We start from the raw sequence: 22978 nt of genomic DNA, 5'->3' as shown, positions 1-22978 counted from the left end.
TCTTGGGACCAAGGTTAGCAGACAAGCTCTGGCTGATTGATGTCCTGGCCCCTCCTGCTTCTGCACCCAGTGGGACCCTCCCCCCCAGGTTGGGGCTGCAGCGCCCCCTGCAAAAGTGCAGCTTCTCCAGGTAGACGGTAAACAAATTACATGCAGTCACTGTCAAGGCAGCCCCCAAATCTGAAATGCCACTGAACATGACCAGAAATGTACTTGAGTGACATCTAGGTTAATTCAAGCACATGGCCAGGTGTGTGCAAGCCCTGTCTCTCCGAGGAGAGAGAGCAGATGGGACTTTGGGGCTCATCTCCATGTATGAGATTCAGGTCACCTGACTTGGGACAGGTACTATACATATAATCATGACTCAATATGTTAGGTTCCAACTTCGTTTGTAATTCAAAACGGTCTCCCCCAAGTAGACAAGGTCATTTTTGATGGGCTTTTCTGCTAGCCTAGGACAGCCTCATTTATGGCCCTTGTTCTATTGAGAGCCTGGTTCAATCAGAGGGGACAATGGCCAGAAGGAGTGCTGCGAGCCAGGCAGGCCCCATCCCGTGGGGTGGCCGGCAGCCTTTGGTCCTTGGGTTGGCAGAAACGTTATTTGTTCTATTCACTCACTCTATCTTCAGAACTCCCTTAAGCCTTTCAGAGGATTTCAAATAATGGTTTCGGTTAGCCTTTTATAGCTGAAAACATCTTGGATCTAGTTTAAAAAAAAAAAAAAAAAGTCTTGTGCTTAATATAGTCTTTCAACCAAGAGGTTCCTGGAAGATTTAGGTGTAGAAGAAAAGCATCAAATTGGATACACGACCTTAGAAGAAGAGTGGTATTCCCTGAGTTTTTCCTTTTTCCATTCGTATCATGCCAATCTTTTCCTCCTGATCTGACTTCTTTTACTAAGTTCCTTTCTTGCTTTCCTTTTTAACCAAATATGGGAGGTATTTACCCAAGTGCTCCTTAAAATAAATCTGAAGAGCCTTCCAAACTTCCTCTCCAACAAGAAACCCACCTCACCTCGGGGGTGTATTTAGAGCAGGGAGGAAATTGATATCTGTCGAGTATTTACACATTCCGAGAACTTGCCATACATTATTTTTTTAATCATCACAACTATCTTTAAGGAAAGGGAATACAGAGAAAGGAAGACAGAGGTTAACTGGCCAAAAGCAAGGAGCGCCAGGCAGCGTGGTGGCCCGGATCCCGAAGCCACAGGGCACAGGTGCAAGTGATACCTCTGCCTCTGCACATCTTACTCAGAAACACAGATGTGCTCTAACACCTACCATGCACTTCAGCAGAACACACAAGATGCCAGGAACCTGTCTGTACTGGAGGCCAGCGGGGCAAAATGAAGAAGGAATAAATAGAATTTAAGGTCTTCTTAGGGAAAGAAAACTTGTCACAAAAAGACAGGGTTTCTGGAGTTCCCGTCGTGGCGCAGTGGTTAACGAATCCGACTAGGAACCATAAGCTTGCGGGTTCGGTCCCTGCCCTTGCTCAGTGGGTTAACGATCCGGCATTGCCGTGAGCTGTGGTGTAGGTTGCAGACGCGGCTTGGATCCCGTGTTGCTGTGGCTCTGGCGTAGGCCGGTGGCTGCAGCTCCGATTGGACCCCTAGCCTGGGAACCTCCATATGCCGCGGGAGCGGCCCAAGAAATAGCAACAACAACAACAACAACAACAAAAAAAAAAAAAAAAAAAAAAAAAGACAGGGTTTCTCGTAACGATACCACTGATATTCAGGGCCAGATTGTCCTTTGCTGTAGACCGTGCACTGTAGGGTGTTGAGCAGCAGCCCTGGCCTCTGCCCACTTGACGCCCACCCCCACCTTCTCCTGGATATTTTTGTCTGAAAATCAAAAATGTCTCCAGATATTGTCAAATGACTGCTAGAGTAGGGGTAGGGGTGTGTGTGTGTGTGCGCGCGCGCGCACGTGCATGCACACATACGAACCTCCAGTGGAGAACCACTGCAATATGAGGCCTCAGGTAACATGCTCTGGGAAGGTGTGATACATGTAAGTGTCCCAAGCACAGGGTGCTCCTGGGAATATCATGGCCACAAGCCACATGTAGTCACAGTGCCCTGCACTCGGGTGTGTGGCGGCTGTCACACTCACTTCCCTGGCTGCAGGAGGCCCACGCCTGTGATGTGGGCAGCTATCCTGAGACCCTCTCAGTCAGACCCTGAGGATTTCAGCCCCACCATCGCCCTTGAGCCGGAGACGGGAACCTCACTCTCAGGAGCGTTAGGCGGCTGGGCTTGGCCTGAGGACCAGGGCATTCAGATGCTGAAGGAAACTCGTCTGTCACCAAACCCAGATGAGAAGGGCACGCGGAAGACCAGCCCCGCCCCCCCCCCCCCCGCCCTCTACACCCGCACAGCTCATGAACAGCTCTGCAGCTTTGCCCAAGTTGCTACAATTTCCTGCCTCAAGTGAAGGCCTATCCAGTTAAGCCCTGTTCTAGAAGGTCAAGGCTGAAGGCTCTAGCCCAGCGTGAGCCTCAAAGATACTAAGATCTTTTTCACCCAAATTCTTCCAATTCGTCATTTGGCTATTTACTATCAAATGTGAAAAACAGCAGCCCACCAGCATCATTCAAATTATGAACACTTCAGAACCAACCCTCTCTTGGCTCCATGACTACAGAAAAGGATATTTTCACAAAACATTCCCCTTTATTTCCTATATTGTCCCCTATTTCTGCTCATTTCTACTATCTTTATAACAGATCCCCTCCTCAGCCAAGAGAGATGCTCTTACAGTGGGGACATAAAGCCAGGTCGATGCACTCAAACCTCAAGCCTCCTTTTACATTCTCAAAAATTAAGAATCCCAAAGAACTTCTGTTTCTGGAGGTTATATCTACTGATATTACAATGTAGGAATAAAAACTGAGAAAATCCTTGAAATACAGAATTTACAAGCCCATATTCCATTGGCCATTAGAGCAATGAAGTTGCCACATAAAAATAATGTCCCTAGAAAACTCTGCCATATGCTCATGAGTGAATGAGAGTAATGACATTTTAGTGTCCTCACAAAAATAGCTCTGATCTCGTGGGTCACCCTGAGAAGGATGGTGAGAATCCCTAAGGGTCCCCTGATCACATTTTAAGAACCACTGTGTGTGGTGTATATATATGTGAGACTGAGTCACTCTGCTGTAAAGTAGAAACTGGCACACCACTGTAAGTCAACTATACTTTAATTAAAACAAACAAACAAAAAAACAAACAAACCCCAGTGTGTTAAGATTAACACATACACCATGATTTGGCCAAAACCTGCTCATCATGGGGTAACAGTCTCCTTTTGGATTATTCCTGAGTCATTTTTTTTCTTCTTCTTTTAAGCACAAACTCTTGCCTTATTACTGTGTTACATATCAGGGTCTGGTTAATATTTTATGAAGAAATCCAAACATCTTCAGATTACAGTTAGTGTCATTCTTCTGCTGTCTGCTATGTCATGAAAAGAGGATACAAATAAGTCCGTTTTTCCTTTACTCAAATTCTCCACTTTGGAAGTTGCTCCTTGAGAGATGACTAAGTGGTTTTCCCGGGGGACAGCCTGGCGTGTTTAGAAGGGTACAGTCTCTGTCCCCCTGCCCCAGGCTGCCTGTGACATGTCATATGGGACCTGGAGGAAGCAAGCACCACTTGCGATGATGTAACATCATTTCAGGAGCAAACTGGTTTCTTTAAAAATATCTACTGCCATCAAACTTCACACACTGTAAAATGATTTGAGTAATACCACTTTTTCTTTATTGGGGCAAAATATACACAACATAAAATTTACCATTTTAATCATCTTTAAGTATCTGGCTCAGCAGTAAGTACATTCACACCATTGTACAACCATCACCACCATCCATCTCCAGAACTCTTCCACCTCCTTCTGAAGCTCTGGCCCCATTAAACACGAATTCCTCATTCTCTCCTCCCTGCAGCCCTGGCAACCACCACTCTACTTTCTGTCTCTGAAGATTTGGCTACTTAAGCAACAGTATTTTGAGTGCTGAAAGAAAGAAGGGAGTGAGGATGGACAACAAGAGCCGCTATCAGTATTTCTGGCTGCATACCTGACTCACACCATCTCCTTGAGGTGCTGCGCCTACCTGTGCAGGTGGAAACATGCCGGGGGCTCAGTGACCACCACCCACCCATCCCTGCCCCCAGATCAGGCGGGTTAAAGTGTTGGAACTGGGGTTTAAATTCAGGTTAGCATGATGACTAAACCCAACCTGTAATGGTTAATGTTGCCTCCCAACCATCCTGAAAAAAGTAAATGACTTTGATTCTGTTTTCTGCCTTCCAGTCACTTTAGTTACTAAGGTCTTTATTTCTTCTCTTCAAAGAAGTTACCAAGACACTCCAAGGGCTGAATGTGAGTCAGTGGATTGACCACAAGGATTCAATTCTCCAACAACCCCTCACCCCTGGGTCCCGCTGCTTATCCAGAGGAGTCAGGAGTGCAAACAGCTCTCCTGCCTCCCAGCATAGCAGGGCCCACCTGCAGTGTTTGGTTGCGCTGTCCTCACATGGTCACTGCTTAGAGCCTCACCAGAGCATTTAAAAGACAGTGTCTGGGCCCATTCAGCTCCCTGAAACACCCAGCAGCCTAGACACCACTGCCAAAGAAACATTCCCCAGGCTGGGTCCTATAGCACTTACCTCTTCATCATCAGAAACTATCAGTGGCTCCCAGTTTCCTAGGGAATGAAAGTCTCTTCCTTCCCCGGTGACTTTTACTGCCCCCTGAAGAACCTGCTCCCTTTCTTTCTGCACAATTTCTGGAGGTCATCCGCCCATCTCACCCCATCTCTCCCTGTACAACCTGCCAACCCTGCCAGCATTGTGGCCCTGCTTCTCCTCACTCACAAGTCCCACCTGTGCCAGGGACTGGCCTTTGCTTTAGGGCAAGAGACACTGGTCCAGAAGAACCAGAGAAGCCGCTTCCACTGGCACCTCCCTGAACGACTCAGGATACACTAGGGACATCACCCAGAGGCTGGTGACTGCATATACGACTTGGTGACAGAGGGGGCTGTTTAGGGACAGTCAGTGGCCCAGCACAGCGCCCCACCAACTTCCTTCTGGAAAGCACATCTTCTACCCACTCCCCACACATGGCTGGGCAGGGAGCTAACTTCCAATGTGTTCTTGGGCCCAGCTGACCAGGTGCTAAAGGTAAGCACCTGGTCCAAGATGATTAATAAATTCCTTTTCTAAAATCCCTTAGACCTGAAACCAAGAATGTCAGACCAAGGAATATTGGGGAGCTTTTTCTCCCTAAGGAGGTAGAGGGGAATAAAGCAGATGCACAGGGGACTTAGGGAGGGGCTCTGACCTTGAGCTCTGGGGTCTGCTGCTCCAGAAGAGCCCTGGGCTCCTGGATGACAGGCAGGACCCTCAAGGGCAGATTCCCCTTTTGGCTCGATGCGGCTCAGGCTGGGTTTCTATTAGATGGAACCAACAGTCCTCACTAGGCCAGTGACTACAAGAAACTATCCGATTGTTATCTAGAAAAACCAGCAAAGACGAAAGGAGGCAAGAGGCAGAAACTAACCGTGGTGAGGCCCACAAAACAGTCTCTGTCTCAGACCTCGGCTCAGCCCCGTGAGAGCCCTTTGATCTCAGGTTACATAGAGATTTCCTCATTATAAAGTGGGAGTCTGGCCTGACAACGATAGGAGATGCTTAATAGGAACCGTCGGTGCTCATGAACACCCACTACACAAGGGCTGCTTTTCCACTCTCGGCCTGCATCTATCGAGAGCCAGGCTCTGTGTTCAGGGGTCCACAAAACCTCACAGAACCCCCAAAACATACAAGGGTGACATGAATCCAGTGAGGAGAATAGGCCCCAAGGTCACTCAACCCAAACTGAGTCTCTCTGACCTAAATCCCCTGCCTTTCTCTTTTTATTAACTTCCTTCTTTCCTCCTAAGGCCTGGCAAGAGCCAAGACCATGCCTGTTGACCAGCCTGTCCTTCAAAACCCTAAGACTCCACTCCAGCATGGGGTATAGGGGAGGAGGTTTATTCTGCTTCCGAGTTTGGAATCTGGGCCCGGGGAAGTTTTGTGCAGTCTCTGGCATGTCCTGTTGTTCCCTGCACAAGACTCCTTCCATGAGGTGGTGAGGGCACAGGAACCAAAGCTATTAAAGTAGACTTTCAAAATTCTCACCAATCCCATAAGATGCTTAAACAATAAACCCTGTCTGAATTGAAGGGTTAAAATGCCTAGGGCATAAACACAGACTCTTGCACTTCGGAGATGGTTTAAGACCCTTACTTTCAATAGCAAGCTGCTCAGAAATGTCAATTTTATTCTCTTTTAATTTCCTAGGACTTAAACTATCACAAGTAACAGAGCCTGTCTTTCAATGCTGCAATTACAAATCTCTGAAAACTAGAAATATCAAGGGAAGATTTTTAATATGATACAGAAGTTCAAAACATGAGAAGAGCAAGGAGCCCCGAACAGCCTCTTTGCAAGGAGTAGAAAAGCTGAAGAGATGTGCCTGGGGCCTGGTACCCTGGCCTGCAGTGTCCCTGCAGGGGCTCACCCCCACCCCAACTCTGCTTCCCTAGCTGATCCTACTTTTGCCCGGCCTCCTTCAGAAGCAGAAAGATTACAAGGAGGGGATCATAAATCATTTTTCTCTCATGAGTTTATAGTGTTCCTTCTTTGAGGAGTTCAAAAGCTCTCAGTAATAAACCAAGGTGATGAGTTTATGTCTTTTGCTTTTAAAATGAAACTTTATTTGAACTCCTGGAGAGCCATTTACGTTTTTTTTTTTAATTTAGGAATTCCTCTGTTATTTCAACGTTTCACCCCCTGGCATTTTCTGTGGGCGGGTGGGTGATGAGGGGAGGTGAAGGGGGAGGGAGAGGGGTCTGTGTCTGGCCCTCCCCCTTCTCAAACAGCCTCTTCCAAGCGCCTGACAGAGTCCTCCCTTCGATGGTTTTCAACAAGTCTCAACATCTATACCAAGGAGAGTCCCTCCCCCACCCCCACGCGGACTTGGCTGGAATTTCTTCCTTTTGTGCCTCTCTCCGCTGCCCACCTCCACTAAGAGCAAGGAAATGATAGAAAACCACACCACCATCCATCTACAGGAGAGCGGGAGTCCACCAGGACCACTCTGCTTTCCTACCCTAGCCTCTTACTACTGCCCCTCGGGGCTCAAGAAAAAATACGGTTAACAGAGTTAGTAACACTGAAGCTGGAAACAACTACACTTAAGAAGAAGAATGAGAGCGCAGAAGAGAGGGAGGGAGACGAGAAAGGAGAGAGAGAGAGATGCCTGACTCACTGTTCCTCTTGTACCAACCAAGGTTTTGAGCAAATTCAAAACCGTCTTGCTTCGTCTGGCCTAAGCATTTTATGCTAATGATTTTATTCAGGTGTTAAGCCGAATTTCAGTAACTAACCACGTGTGCCTGGCCACCACACAGCCTCTCCGAACAGAAACATGGGGTGGGAGGGATGAGAGGGTGGGTGGCTGTTGCTTGCAAGCAGGTAGAGCCACACGTTTAGCTTCTGGGCCCCTGCACTCAATAAATACTTGGTGAATGAATAAACCCAAAAGGTACCTAATGATTCAATATATGTCTAGGCTTTTACTCCCCTGGCTTCAAGGGCCAGCAAGCCAAACCATACAAAACTCTCCAAGCCAAACCACTACGTGGTTGTTGCAGGTGGAAGAGGAACAACTGGGTTCTCTGAGTGACTTCAACACCACTAAGCCAAGGGAGAACAATGGGGTGTCCCTGGGGGACACTGTTCCAATCCATTTACAGACACAACAGACACACAGGCAGAGATCCACTGGACTGGGGCAAAGCAAATTAAGTCAAGTTTCTGAGCCCAGCATAACAGCAGCTTAAGTACAGGAGAAAATATTATATTAGGAGAGGGCTACCTACAAGAAAAGTACTGTTTCTGACCTTTGGATGTAGCTGGCATCTCTCCTAGGAAAACACTAAAATATTCTCAAGGGGGTCGCTGCTCTCTAGCATCATTAAGCAGCTCTGGCCAGCTATTTAGACGATGAAGCATCACGGCTGGGGCCTCCGAAGACGTTGATTTGACTTCGTCAATTACAAACCAAAGAGGTAATAGTCCCAGTGGGTTTTGTTTGTTTTATTTCTGTAAAAGGGCAGGAGAACTTGACAAGTACTCCAAAGCTACTCAGAAGACAAGTGGGGCACAAACATCACCAATTAGACCCATGAGGGTCCCCTGGACCAAAAGTGTTTTAGGAGACACTGGCTGGGACATTTTCAAGAGTGGGAAAGGTTCCCTCTCAAGTCCCCTGCATCAAAACCACCTCTTCTCAGGAGTTGCCATTGTGGCTCAGCAGAAGGGAATCTAACTAGCATCCATGGGGATGCAGGTTCGATCCCTGGCCTCGCCCAGGTTAGGGATCTGGCACTGCCATGAGCTGTGGCGTAGGTCGCAGATGCAGCTCAGATCCGGTGTTGCTGTGGCTGTGGCGTAAGCCAGGAGCTATAGTTCCAATTTGACCCATAGCTTGGGAACTTCCACATGCTATGGGTGCAACCCTAAAAAGCAAAAAAAAAAAAAAAACCCAAGAAACAAAAACAAAAAAAACACCTTTTCTCTGGCCTGAATCTCTTCAAGAGGTCAGAACCAGCCCCAGCTGTCTCTCCATGATGCCTAGAATAGCAGCTTCTGAGAATATAGAAGATATTTAAGCAATAACACTACCCTTAGGATATATATCATCTTTCTTACAACCAAAATCCTAATAACTTTCTCCAAATCTTTCCCTTTAACAAAATGGTTCAAAGTTTTGTTTTTGGTTTTAGTACTTCTAAATAGAATAACAACAGCCAATGGCAGTGAACATTTTTGGAGAGCTTACTCCACCAGACGTTTGTATCTCATCTCCCCTCCTAACCACCCTATGAGGTAAGTTCTAATACAGGACCATAATTGCTGTCTGCCATTCTGAAACCAAAAAAGCCCTACAACTTGAAAGTTTTTCCATAACTTACTTGGCAGCAAAACTTAATGAACCTGAACTCATTTGGAGGCACAGCTGCCCTGAACTAACATGGGACTATTTAGATTTCAGTTGTCCCACTTAATGTGAATATTCATGTAGTTTGCTATACAAATATGAATATGTTGGGTTACTGGATACGGCCTCACATCTCCTGGGGGTTCCTTAATACAAAATGTGTGCACTTAATGCCTTTGTTTTTAGGGCTGCATGTGCAACATATGGAAGTTCCCAGTCTAGGAGTTGAATCAGAGCTGCAGCTGCGGACCTACACCACAGCCACAGCAACACAGGATCCGAGCCATGTTTGCAACCTACACCACAGCTCTTGGCAACACTGGATCCTTAACCCATTGAGCGAGGCCAGGGATCAAACCTGCATCCTCATAGATACCAGTCAGGTTTTTAAACCACAGTGGGAATTCCATACTTAATGCCTTTCTAAACCCACCAAATCTCAGAATTCTGAAATATCTGGCTGCAAGGGTGTTAAGATAAGGTTCTGTGAATCTCTATTATCAACCAGCTCAGATAAAAAACAGACTCCTCCAGGGGAAGTGACTTGGCCAAGGCCACACAGGTGACAAGAGGTGGAGCCCACTCTGAGGCTGGCAGTTTCCATCAGAGTCCACGCTTCTGAGCACCAGGTGCACTGCTACAAGACATGTCCTGGTCCTCAACCCACATGACTCCAGCTAGGAAAGCATGCTCTTCTCCTTAATCAGCTACCCGAGGAACTGAGGAAATGAGAGAGTGGAGAACACCAATCAGAAGGGGAGCAGTTCAGACAGCTTGGTGCTTACCTTGCCCAGGACAGTGAGGCATGGTTTCGGGTCCAATTCTGGCTGTTCCAACTTCACCACTCCTACCCAGCCGTATTCATACAAGTCTTCTTCGTCATTGTTATTACACAGGCCCAGGGGGTGCATCTAGGAGACAAGTGGAAAGAGAACTTCAGTATACAGGCTGCAGAGCTGATGACTCCCACTGTACACGTCTCAGACGCAACAGTCAAAAGTAACCTCAAAACTTACAATTATCTGGGGGGGGGGTTGTTTTTTAACCTGTGGGGAATCCTATTTTAGCACAGCAAGCTTAGCACTGGGGAGAATACAATGGAACCACTACAAATAGATTTTATAGGTGCTTTCTCACTGTTTGCAAATGGTCACCCAAGGTGGACATCACTGATGGGGTGTATGGAAAGAAAAACATGTAAATGCCAATTTAAATCACTGTGAAATACCGTATCATTAAGGAGCAGTTACAGATGAGACGAGCTGGGTTAGCATCCAAGACTATTTGGATTCCAGATCTTAAAAACACATCTAGTTCAACTTATGCAAGAGGACCTGGAAACACATTCAGGAGCTTCTGGAGAGACCACTAGACATATGGCAGAATCACTAGGATAATTAAGAGACTGTTTAAAGGCCACCCCTGGTTACTGGGAAACAGATGAAATTCTTGGACGTTTTTTCCAAATTTGCAAAGCACAAAATCAAAGACAGGAAGAGGAGCATCATCAAATTTTTACAAGTAAAACTGCAATTATGGAAGCCTGAAAACAGAATGACACCAGGGTTCACAGTTCTAGTATCGAATCCTATCAGGTCCTGGAATCTCTAACAACCACTTGAGAAAAGGAAGTGTTGTACATATATGTAACTTCCTAAGAGGTTAAGGAGTCTAGCACATTGCGAAGCTCACTGAATAACTGGAAGGAGTGTCTTTAGATTCATAGCATTTCAGAGATAACAAGAGACTTAAGAATCCACTGTGCCAGCTTGCATAATGGCCCACAAGATATCCATGTCCTAACCCCCTTATGAGGTACAAGAGACTTTACAGATGTGATTAAACTTGAGGTGGGCAGTTATCCAGGATTACCTGGGTGAGCCCAGTATGATCACAAGGGTTTTTAGAAGGAAAAGTGGGAGTCATGGAAACAGAGGAGATGTGATAGGGAAGCAGAGGTTGGAGTGATGTGCTCTGAAGATGGAGGTGGGAGCCATGAGCCAAGGAATGCGGGCACCTCCAGAAGGTGGCAAAGACAAGGAAAAGGATTCTCTATAGACCTTCAGAAGGAACGTGGCCCTGCTGACTCACTTTTTACTTCTGACCTCCAGAACTGTAAGAGAGTCAGAGAGTGCTGCTTTAAGCCACTAAGTTTGTAGTAATTTGTTATAGCAGCAAATAGGAAATCATTACTTCCTCCTTATCCCCTACTCATTCTATGGATGAGAACAGCAGGTCAGGATTAAAAGCTTCTCCAAGAAAATACAGCTAGCAAGTAGTTGCACCCAGAGGTGGCCTGGCCCTCGAATTCATAGTCCTGTACCTTCCAATTTCACTTGTTTAACCGTATTATCCCTTCCTCTCACAGTCGGTCATAAGATTGGGAAGAAAAGACCGAGTGATAAAATCTTCGTAAAAAAAGGTTGCCGGCAGCTCTGAACTGTGTGATGCTGAGTGTCATGTGAGTTTGGTGCAGGCAGTAAGAGCTGCTAGAACATCTGGGGGTGGGGGCTGTGAACCTGCTGAGCCTTGAGCGGAGCTGTGAAGGAAGAGCTAGACGGGTCAAGGACAGGAGAGAATTTTGTCCAGGCCTGGGGAGGAGGGGTAGAGGGCTTGAGTGGGGAGAGGAGAGACCATCTGATCTGTAAGGAGGGCCACCGTTTACACCAAGAAGGAGAGAGATGGGCTCAAGAACTAGAACGGAGCATGGACTTCAGAAGGGTGGCACACTGGAAAGACAGCACACTCCCTTATTTGAGGGAGATGGGTTCCCCCTCCGGGCAGGGGCACACCTGGGCTGGAGAGGAATGAACACTCGGAGGAGGGAATGGTGCAACCCAGAGGAGAGAGGTCCTCAGCCACTCAATGGGACAAGGAAGGGAGCTGCACAAGCCTGGAGGCAGGAGAGCACTGCTACCGTCCTTCTAGCGGGTGAGGGATAAACTGCCTCCGGGGAATCCCAGGACTTGAGACAGAGAACCCTAGGACATCTGACTTTTGCACAAGTCCTCAGGTTCAAAAAGTTTCCCGAGGACCAGGGAGGGTCTTGTGGTGTGGTAAATGGCACACCTTGCTCTGGCTGACCTTGGAGAGCTCAACCCCCTTCTAGGATGTTTCATGGTAACTCAATGATAAGCAGCTCGAAAGGCAGACCTCCAGTTGGAGAGAGGATGGACAAGGGCAAAAAGCCAATTGTGCCAACAACCCGTCACTTCTGACCCTTTAGGAAGTGGCTCCCAGCCGGGCTTAAGTTGGCTTCCTGAAATCCTAGGTCAAGTCATGTCAATGGCAACCCCACTGCTGATCCTTTTCTACAGTATTCCATATTTTTAACCTGGCTATGGGACTTGGAGGTTTTCAGAGGGAAAGGTATTTTGTTACTTTCATGGGTAAAGGGTTTGGCCAGCATAAAGAGCTGCGTTGGGGGAATCAGAGGTATCATGCAGGTCTAAGACTTTGTATCTGCATTAAATCTTCACTAAAGAAAGAGCCCAGACATAAAAGGTCATATACTGTATAATTCCATTGACATGAAATATCTATAACAGGCAAAGCCACAGAAACAGAAAGCAGCAGATGAGTGGTTGGCAAGCTGAGGGAAGGAGAAACAGGAATGACTGTGCAATGGGTACAGGGCTTCCATTTGGGGTGATAAAAATGTTCTGTCATTAGACGATGCTAACGGGTATGTAACACTGTGAACGGACTAAATGCCTCTGAATTGTAGACCTTAAAATGGCTTAAATGATAAATTCTCTATCAATTTTATTATAATAAAATTGTACAGCAGAAATGATCACACTGTAAATCAACCATATTTCTTTTTTCTTCTTCTTTTTTCTTTTCTAGGGCCGTACCCGCAGCATATGGAGGTTCCCAGGCTAGGGGTCCAAACGGAGCTGTAGCCACCAGCCTACACCACAGCCACAGCAACGTGGGATGTGAGCCACATCTTGGACCTACACCACAGCTCACGTCAATGCCGGATCCTTAACCCACTGAGCAAGGCCAGGGATTGAACCCGCAACCTCATCGTTCCTAGTCGGCTTCATTAACCACTGACATGATGGGAACTCCAATAAATCAACTATTATTTCAATAAAACTTTAAAAAATGAAAGAAAAAAAGGTCCCAGGAGTTTATTCAGAAATGACTATCATTAGCTAACAAGGGGGATTCACAGTGTAGGGAGACGTGGCTTCCGCCCTTCCAGGGCCAAGCCCTTCAGGAAACCATGTCCTGCAGAACACTAGCCCTGCAAGGTGAGAAACAGCTTCCTGAACAAGCAGGTAATGCTGAGAAACAGCGCAGAGGGATTTGGGATCTACATTTGGCAATTATAGCTCTGCAGAGGCCTAAGGTTTAAAAAACTTTACAAGGTTTTAACCTTTGCTAAAAGCAACATTTCCTCCCCTTTGATGATAAGCCCATCTCACACCATTTCACGGGACACACTCTGAGAAATGCTAAGATAGGGAGAACACACTTCCACGCACAGAGGAGAAATGAACCTAAAGTAAAGGTGGCCTGAGGCAAATGCCGATGCAGAGCCAAGGCTGTGGTGGGAGACATACGGACAGTGGAAGGAGGCAGGAGAGATGGGGAGGAGGTCAGGGCAGAGAAGCTGAGGCTGGGCTCCTAGCAGCCCAGGACGAGGCACAAGCTGTGAAGTAGAACACGCGGCCACGGGAGGCATGGCAACAGGGCAGCCCCGAGCACACCACAGTCCTGGGTCCATCCGGCAGCCACCCTGGCCGCAGTCTACGCTGGGCCCTCCCACTCTCCTCCAAGATCCCCTTTCAAATCATCTACTATCACTGGGGTGACTGTGAGCAGCTCAAGGTGTTGGCCCTGTCAAGGGTGTTGACTTCTGAATAGGGATCAAAGACTTAAAAGCCAAAAGAATTTTTGTAAAATGCAGGTGGGTGTGACCACTTGACAGGTGGTTTATTTTCCCAGGGAGGGTAAAGAGGCCACCAAGCTCACATCTCAGAGGATTGAAAACCAACCTCATCATTGCCGCCACCTTCCCAGACCCAGTCGAGTTCCTCCTCTTTTCTAGTTTCTATCTCCAGAGGCCCAAACCACTGGGAATTCAATCTCAGCTACGTCTCAAGTGTAACTGGCCTCTTCCACTCATGATGTCTATCTCTTTCAGCTCTCCCTTACGACAGTATCAGTTTCTGGAAATGTCTGCCACCCTAGGCCTCCAAACATTTGTACCCTGGGGTTGTCTTTTTCCAAGGGATCCAAGTTATGAGCTCAGTGGAATGTTTTACAGGGAAGCACAAGTAGCCATAACATGAAAATAATTCACTCATGAACTGACCTGTGTCAAAGAATGGAATATTCTAGGCAAAGGCATAAAATGCAAATGAATATGATGAGTCTGAGAAAGTGAAGGAGAGGGCTCTCTCATTAAATGAGCATCAACTATATTATTATGTTTATATACTTTATCTTATCCTTACAGCAACTTTTTGCTGATTGTTGGAATATCAGATGACAGAGTGACAAGACGATGTAAATAAGTTGCAAACGAGAACTGCAAATCAGCAAATGATGCAGCATAAAATGGAGCCTACAACATATTAGTCAACAAAAGGATTTTTCTTTTTTTTTTTTTTCTTTTTTTTTTTGCTATTTCTTTGGGCCGCTCCCGCGGCATATGGAGGTTCCCAGGCTAGGGGTCTAATCGGAGCTGTAGCCACTGGCCTACACCAGAGCCACAGCAACGCAGGATCCGAGCCGCGTCTGCAACCTACACCACAGCTCACGGCAACGCCGGATCGTCAACCCACTGAGCAAGGGCAGGGACCGAACCCGCAACCTCATGGTTCCCAGTCGGATTCGTTAACCACTGCGCCACGACGGGAACTCCCAAAAGGATTTTTCTCAAAGCCAATGGCAAACAATCAAGTTAAGGATTAAAGAAGAAATCCACACGGGGGCTTCTGTAGAGAATGGTCTAAGGGCTAAGACAGAACTCTGGGAAAAGAGAGAGTTCTCCAACATCTCTCTCTCTGATAAAGCAGGTTTTGATCATCCTACAGTTGAAGTCGAACATAAGAGAAGGATGTCACATCCGCACTCTCATACAGTTTTGCTGGAAATATCCCAATCCTGCCCAGGTGGGATTCACTCCGTTTTCAGAAATAAGCACAAAGCTGTAATTATAACTTGTTAAATTCAAATACAAACTTACTTTCAGTTTCATTTTTCAAGATAAAGCCCCAATCACATCTTTCTACTATTTACTGAGAAGCAGTAGTCCTTAACTTAAAGAGATCCCAAAGTCCTTTTCTGGGTTACAATCATTTATGGAGAATGAGGACCTCCAACACATGAAATGCATGTAATCTTCAGATTCAGTAAGACATTGCATCCACACCGTTGCTCCGGCCAGTCATCACCATAAAAACCAGGCTTGTTAATTTGTTGACACCAGCCAGTTACATATAGGCAGTGACTACATATAAGACCTGTGTGTGCAAATTAATCTTAGGAGACTTCAATGAATGATGTTTGAGCATGTTAACTTTGAACTTAACATGGCACGAAAGCATTTAAAAATTATAGACATTTCTGAGTTTATTTTCTTAAATGTTTGGGTGTATGGGGTTTACACTGATCAGAGGTTTGAAACTTAAGAAGTTTTTGCCTTCATATTTTTAAGAAGGTTAAAAATGGCTGAAATGGGGGTTGAGAGAGGGGAAGGAATAACTAGATGAAGGTAACCAAAAAGTACAAACTTCCAGCTGTAAGATAAACAGGTACTATGGATGTGATGTATAACATGATACACATAACTAACACTATTCTATGTTATATATGAAAGTCATTAAGAGAATAAATCCTAAAAGTTCTCATCACAGGACAAAAATATTTTTTTTCTCTCTTTAATGTTTTATCCGTATGAAATGATAGATGTCCACTAAACTTACTGTGCTGATCATTTCATGACATATGTAAGTCAAACTGTTATGCTCTACACCTTAAACTTAGTGCTATATGTCAAACAAAAATGAAAGGGAGAAAAAAAATGGCTAAACTATGTGTAAGAACACAGGGTTGTCAGAAAGAACTGCTAATGAAAATAAAGAAAAAAATCAAATACTCAGAAACTGAGATTGGAACTTGTCAAAGACTCAATGAACAAAGAATACTCAAGAAGGGGAAGGACAGTCTGAAGAGAGAAGAAGCAAGACTCTTGGGATGGATCCACAGAACAACAATGCCAATAATTAACAAGCTTCACAAAGGTTTGAGAATTTAACACAAAGTATATCCTGTTTTATAACTTTAGTCCTGTGCTCTCAGAATAACCCTGGGAAGTCAACATGCCTGTTTAAGTCACAGATGCACAGGAGATGCTCAATCAATAGGAAAGCCCTCTCCTCTTTCACCTTCTCTAGGACTGTCCTATCTGCTTGCACTGTATGCTTTTGCCTAGAATACACTGTCCCTCCAGACCAGTTTAAATGTCAGCCCTTCCATGGAACTTTCTTAATGCACCAGTAAGGCTAGCTGCTTCTACCTCTGTGTTTCCAAATGTTTCATATGGTGCTTACCACAGTTCCTTCAGCCTCCCCTTAAAGATGGGCACATGATTCTAGAGAGTCTTTCTCAGAGGTCCCCTTTCACCCCACCTAGAGCCTTGTGCCCAACAGGTGCTCAGTAAATGACTGCTGGGTGAACAACCCTCAGCTTAGAGGCAGGCCTGCTGCCATGCCTCAGTTCTGTTTTGGGATGTCATTTGGGTCTCTGTTCAGCTAAGCGAGGGACTGGGACAAAGAGGTCAGGTTTTCAGCCCATTGCTACAAGAACCTTAGAAGAAGCTCTGAGAGTCACTGATTTCCAAGTCACCAAACACATTCCCAGGACTTTACCAGCGATGTCAAGATTTACTGGCAATGGCACAAGAGCAAAGGCTGTTCCTTCTTGGTCACAGTGGCCAGGCTTGCAGAGGTGGCTGACACTCTCTACATGCACAGAACACAATGCTGCCACCCTTTGCTCAGGCTGGCCCAGGACAGCGCTTTACAAGGATGGAAGAGTGGAGGAAGAGAAGAACCGCCCTCCCCAAAGCAAAACCTCAAATTTTCCTATTCCCATCTGATCTCAGAAGTTGCTGTCAGCCTCAACAAAACAAGAGAATAAACCGAGGAAGAGGCAGGCATGGGATGCAGGGCACAGGGAATCCAACAGAGAAGAAAAACAGAAATCCCAGGATGACAGCTACGCAACCAATCTGCTGCGCGATCGTCCCAGATGGGGCCAGAAGGATGAGGGCTGCAGGAGGGCCCTCCCCAAAAGTGAACACACAATAACCTGAGTCACCACCCAATGGGTTTGACAGTACTGAGAAGAGTGCTATAGTTCTTGAACAGGAGAATGAAATGTGATAATTATATAGCAAACTAAATAATGGGCGGGGGAGGGGGGACAATTATTAACTCCAGAAAAAAATTAAAAAGTCACACCAGAACTGTAAACCATTATCAGGGTATGGCACGGCATGCATGGCCTGGTTGGGAACAGTGACTACCATAATAACGTAAATCCTGATCTAAACAATAATTGGGATATAACTGTATCGGGAAAATACAGCGATGGAAAATGTGTGTATGGGGGCAGGGAAAGGGATAAGGAGAGGGTAAGAGGACAAAATCTACATCTTCCATAGGAAGAAGTCAAAAAATGTTTAAATGAGAAGCTCCCTAGTGAGTTGTCACTCCTATGGCTCGGGTCACTGCTGTAGTTTAAGTTCAAGCCTTGGCCTGGGATATATGCTGCAGGCATTGAAGGGGAAAAAAAAAAAAAAAAAAGACTAAAAATGTGAAGCAGTATAAGCATGTTATTTAGAAATTACTGTCAGAAATTTAGTAACATTCCCCCAAATTCAGAAATATTCCCAGAGGTGAACAGTAGAAGAAACCACTAAATAATTGAAAATAGTTGTCTCTGGGAATAGCAATCAAGGATAGCAAACAAGTACACCAGAGGAATGCTCTCTTTATTAAAAGTCATGAAGTATGCTTTGCCTTTTATAAACATATACATGCTTTTTTGGGGGGCCACACCCATGGCATGTGGAAGTTCCCTGGTCAGGGACTGAACCTGCGCCACAGTAGCAACCCAAATCACTGCAGTGACAACACCAGATCCGAATCCACTGTACCACAAGAAAACTCCTATATGCTTTATTTTGATTGAAAACTCTATAGGCACTGTTGGACAGAAGTCCCTTCCTCCAGCGGTTCCAGCAGATTCCATGCATCCAACATGGAAGCATTCCATCAGGCCAAAGAGACTGCACAGGCAACCCGCCCAGGACCGTGGACCCTCCCAGAATACTCTCTGGGAGCCACCCAGGACCTGAGGATGGCTGGAGACACAGCACAGGGATGACTAGGAGAATAGTGTAGAAAGAACCAGCAACATTCACCACCCCGGCAACCCAAAATAACTGCCGGGTGGCATCAGCGTGTGACGTGGATTTGGGTATTAACAGAGACAGTGGATGCAATAACCAGTGTGGAGGTTCCAAGAAGCCCCAATTTTCTTCCAGACACAGACAGATCCTATAATCTCTAGGACACCCGATCTGCATTTCCGAAGAAGGAGCCACTGGGGCAGGATGGCTAATGATAAGCAACGCAGATCCCTGAGCAACCTCAGTGCCAGGTATCGAACATCTGGTTTTATGCTGAAATATGAAGATGGACCTTCTTCAAATTTATCAGAGCCTGATGAGGTTGGCTATCATAGTTTCACTGTTTTGTTAATGGACAAAAGACTCTAGGCAAACTTCAAAGCCAAAAGACTCTATCAGACAAGGTTAAATATCTGGAGAAACAGAACTATGCTCCCTTGAGTACAGGACGTCAAGCCAAGCTTTGAAACCAAGACCAGCTCTTTAAGAAGATTTCAGTACTAAATCCTTGAGAATATGCTGGTGCACTTTCCACATGTCTGAAAGGGCAAAACTGAAACCGGGGCTGCTGGTGCTCTTATCCAAGGTTACAATATCTCCACACTCTGCTGCAAGTTTAAAATAACTTCAAAAGGACCGCCTGCTTCTAAGTGGGTTACTGTTACACAGGAGCCAAACACTGAACTAATAGGAGGAGAGACATTTCAGTCTGTAATATTATCTCATCAAAAAATTCTTGGGGATTTAAAAGGGAAACTTCCTTCCTTTTGTCCTTTGCCGCTGTTGACCAGGGTAGGGTGTCACTACAGTACAGAGTTTCACATGAAACAACAGTCCTGGACCTTTTCTTAAAAGGTGTGGTGGCTAGAATCAAGACTTATAATTTACGTGAAAGAATGGAAAAGGACAGCTCCACCCATTTTTCTCTTCAATCATAAAGATTATTTTTTCTCTTCTATGTACAAAGAAACAGACAACTCTTTTGCCCTTTGAACAAACATCCTGAACCTTTTTTCTGGATTTAGAATCCAGAGGTACCTGAATACAGTTTTTCCCCCTGTTGTCATAGCGATGGGAACAGAGAGTACCCAAGACACAGAAAAGGAGCTGGCAATTGCCACTGTTTGCTGGAAACCTCCGAATGGGAACTGCCTGAGGATTAAATCGGCATTTCTTTGCTGAGGGCTCTGGTTTTCCACACACTTCTGCAGCGGGTGTCACTCTTTAGAGAAAAACCAAGAACAGCCTCTATCCTATTTGGATCCTCTGCACCAAAAGAACAACTGAGAAGATGCCTGTCAGAATCTGGGTAAAGCAGCAAGTATTTCAAATCCGCCTTCCCATCAGATTACCTCCCAACCCCTGGCATTTCATTTTGCCATAATTATGGTGAAACTTAGATATGGGCCTGCATATATCTCATGTCTGAATTTATGAGCCTCCACTGAGAACTTCCATTTCCAAGGAGGTAAGATGTTTCATATGTTAATTTTTGTGTTAAAAGAATAGCCTATAGAAAACCATCTTAAAATGTTATGCAAAATTTAATTCTAAATCTCCCTTTTTTGCTTTTTTAAGGGCTGTACCTGTGGCATATGGAAGTTCCCAGTCTAGGGGTCAAATCAATCCTGCAGTTTCTGGCCTCCACTACAGCCACAGCAACTCGGGATCCAAGCTGCATCTGCGATCTACACCATAGCTCATGGCAATTCGGATCCTTAACCCACTGAGGGAGACCAGGGATTGAACCTGCATCCTCAAGGATACTAGTAAATTTCTTTTTTTCTTCCTTTTTTTTTTTTTGTCTTTCTAGGGCCGCACCTGCAGCATATGGAGGTTCCCAGGCTAGGGGTCCGATTGGAGCTGTAGCCACTGACCTATGCCACAACCACAGCAACACAGGATCTGAGCCGAGTCTGCCACCTACACCACAGCTCATGGCAATGCCAGATCCTTAACCCACTGAGAAAGGCCAGGGGTCAAACGCATGTCCTCATGGATGCTAGTTGGGTCTGTTAACTGCAGAGCCATGACGGGAACTCCACTAGTAAGGTTCCTAACCTGATCAGCCACAATGGGAACTCCTAAATTCTTTTTTTTTTTTTTCTTTTTAGGGCCCCACTCATGGCATGTAGAGGTTCCCAGGCTACAGGTCTAATTGGAACCACAGCTGCCAGCCTATGCCACAGCAACACAGGATCCAAGCCTACACCACAGCTCATGGCAATAGTGGATCCTTAACCCACTGAGTGAGGCCAAGGATCGAACCCGAAACCTCATGGTTACTAGTTGGATTTGTTTCCACTGAGCCACAATGGGAACTCCCCTAGATCTATTCTTAAAGTGACTCATATGGCCATTAGGTGACAAGAATTGAGCTCTACATAGTAATTCACTGACACAGTTTAACTTGAAATTACAAGGCAATGTAATAAAGCACACTTGCTTGTTCTTATTATAAAAAGGTAAGGATTAGGTGCTAACACACACCAAAGAGTTATTAAATCAAGAAGAAATATGTTGGAGGGGAAAGAGTAAAGTTGAATTCTCATTCTTCCAGACTTAAAAAAAAAAATACTTTAAAACAAACAAAAATCAATAAAACTACACAATGCCAGCCTAAAACTAGAAAAATAAAACAAATGGAAAAGAATTCCAAAAACACACAAATTTTTAGAAGATCTTAATCTGATGCAAACCAAGGCAACATAAGGATGTAGGAAGGACTCATTTAATAAATTCTGTTGGGACAGGTAGATAGCAATGCAGAGAAAAGTTCAGTTAGGCCATCTTTAAGTTACTCTGAGAATCAATTAGGCAACACAAGTTAAAGAAATTCTTTTAGGACAATTAACAAGCTAGACAGGGACAGAGGAGGCAGAAAGAACAATATATTCTTAAAACTTCTCCACATTATCAGTAAGAGAAAGGAATGAAATGACAGAGTTATGAGATATATATAAATAGTTTGTAGAAAGAAAACAGAAAACATCAACCCTGTTGCTCATTAATGCACAGCAAAATCGTCAATGTAAACCAATCAATCTTAAACCCCACAAGGGAAGGCCACTGAGTATCTGTGAACACACGTGGTTGGTCACCCTGCAAATCAGTTCAATTTGGGGGAAATGGACTAGCAATATGCAACAAACCCAATGCCCTCCTCGCCCCCTTAATTCCTTTTTTTGCTGAACCTGTGACATACAGAGGTTCCCAGGCCAGGGATCAAACCCCCACCCTAGCTGTGACCCAAGCTACAGCAATGACAATGTTAGATCCTTAACCTGCTGAGCCAGCAGGGAACTCCTGTAATTCCATTTTTTTTTTTTTTTTTGGCTGTTATTTTTTTGTCTTTTTAGGGCCGCACCTGCAGCATATGGAGGGTCCCAGGCTAGGGGATGAATCAGAGCTATAGCCACTAGCCTGTGCCACAGCCACAGCAACGTGGTATCTGAGCCTCATCTTCGACCTATACCACAGCTCATGGCAACACTGGATCCTTAACTCACTAAGCAAGGCCAGGGAACAAACCTGCCTCCTCACAGATGCTAGTCAGGTTCATTAGCCACTGAGCTACAACGGGAACTCTTGTAATCCCATTTTTAGAACAGATCCTGAGGAAGTAATCTAAAACAAAGAAGTAACTTTACACGATAAAATCTTCAAGCAGTCCTTCACCAAACTATAAAAACATGAAAGGAAAAAAAGTCTTCCAACTGACAAGGGATTAATCTCCAAAATTTATAAATATCTCCTACCGCTCAATACCAAAAAAAACAAACAACCCCATCAAAAAAATGGGCAGAAGATCTAAACAGACAGTTCTCCAAAGAAGACATATGGATGGCCAAGAAACACATGAAAACATGTTCAACATCACTCATTATTAGAGAAATGCACATCAAAACCACCATGAGGTACCACCTTACATCAGCCAGAATGGCCATCATCAAAAAGTCTACAAACAAGAAGTGCTGGAGAGGGTGGGCAGAAAAAGGAACCCTAGTACACTGTTGGTGGGATTGTAATTTGGTGCAACCACTGTGGAAAGAAGTATGGAGATTCCTCAGAAAACTAAAAATAGAACTACCATTTGATCCAGCAATCCCACTCCTGGGCATCTACCCAGAGAAAACCATGACTTGAAAAGACACATGTACCCCAAGGTTTATTGCAGCACTACTTGCAATAGCCAAGACATGGAAACAACTTAAATGTCCATCAACAGAGGAGTGAATCAAGATGTGGTACATATACACAAAGGAATATTACTCAGCCATTAAAAGGAAAGAAATCACTGCATTTGCAGCAACATGGATGGACCTGGAGATTGTCATGCTAAGTGAAGTCAGTCAGACAATGAGACACCAACATCAAATGCTATCACTGACATGTGGAATCTGAAAAAAAGGACACAATGAACTTCTATGCAGAACAGATACTGACTCACAGACTTTGAAAAAGTTCTATGGTTTCC

General features: G+C 45.2%; 1 protein-coding gene across 2 annotated transcripts in view; it reads right to left on the bottom strand.

Moving 5' to 3' along the window:
- ZNRF3 (zinc and ring finger 3) overlaps positions 1-22978 on the bottom strand; it is a 149328-nt gene that overhangs the window by 50853 nt on the left and 75497 nt on the right. For both annotated transcript variants that reach the window (XM_021073755.1, XM_021073756.1), the window contains exon 2: positions 9851-9976. In XM_021073755.1, the coding sequence (XP_020929414.1) occupies positions 9851-9976 (126 nt within the window). The remainder of the gene's footprint in view (positions 1-9850; positions 9977-22978) is intronic.

This window comes from Sus scrofa, chromosome 14 (genome assembly GCF_000003025.6).
Source record: "Sus scrofa isolate TJ Tabasco breed Duroc chromosome 14, Sscrofa11.1, whole genome shotgun sequence".
Taxonomy (NCBI): domain Eukaryota; kingdom Metazoa; phylum Chordata; class Mammalia; order Artiodactyla; family Suidae; genus Sus; species Sus scrofa.
Note: the sequence above shows the minus strand (reverse complement) of the source record. Positions and strands in the feature narration are given on the sequence as shown.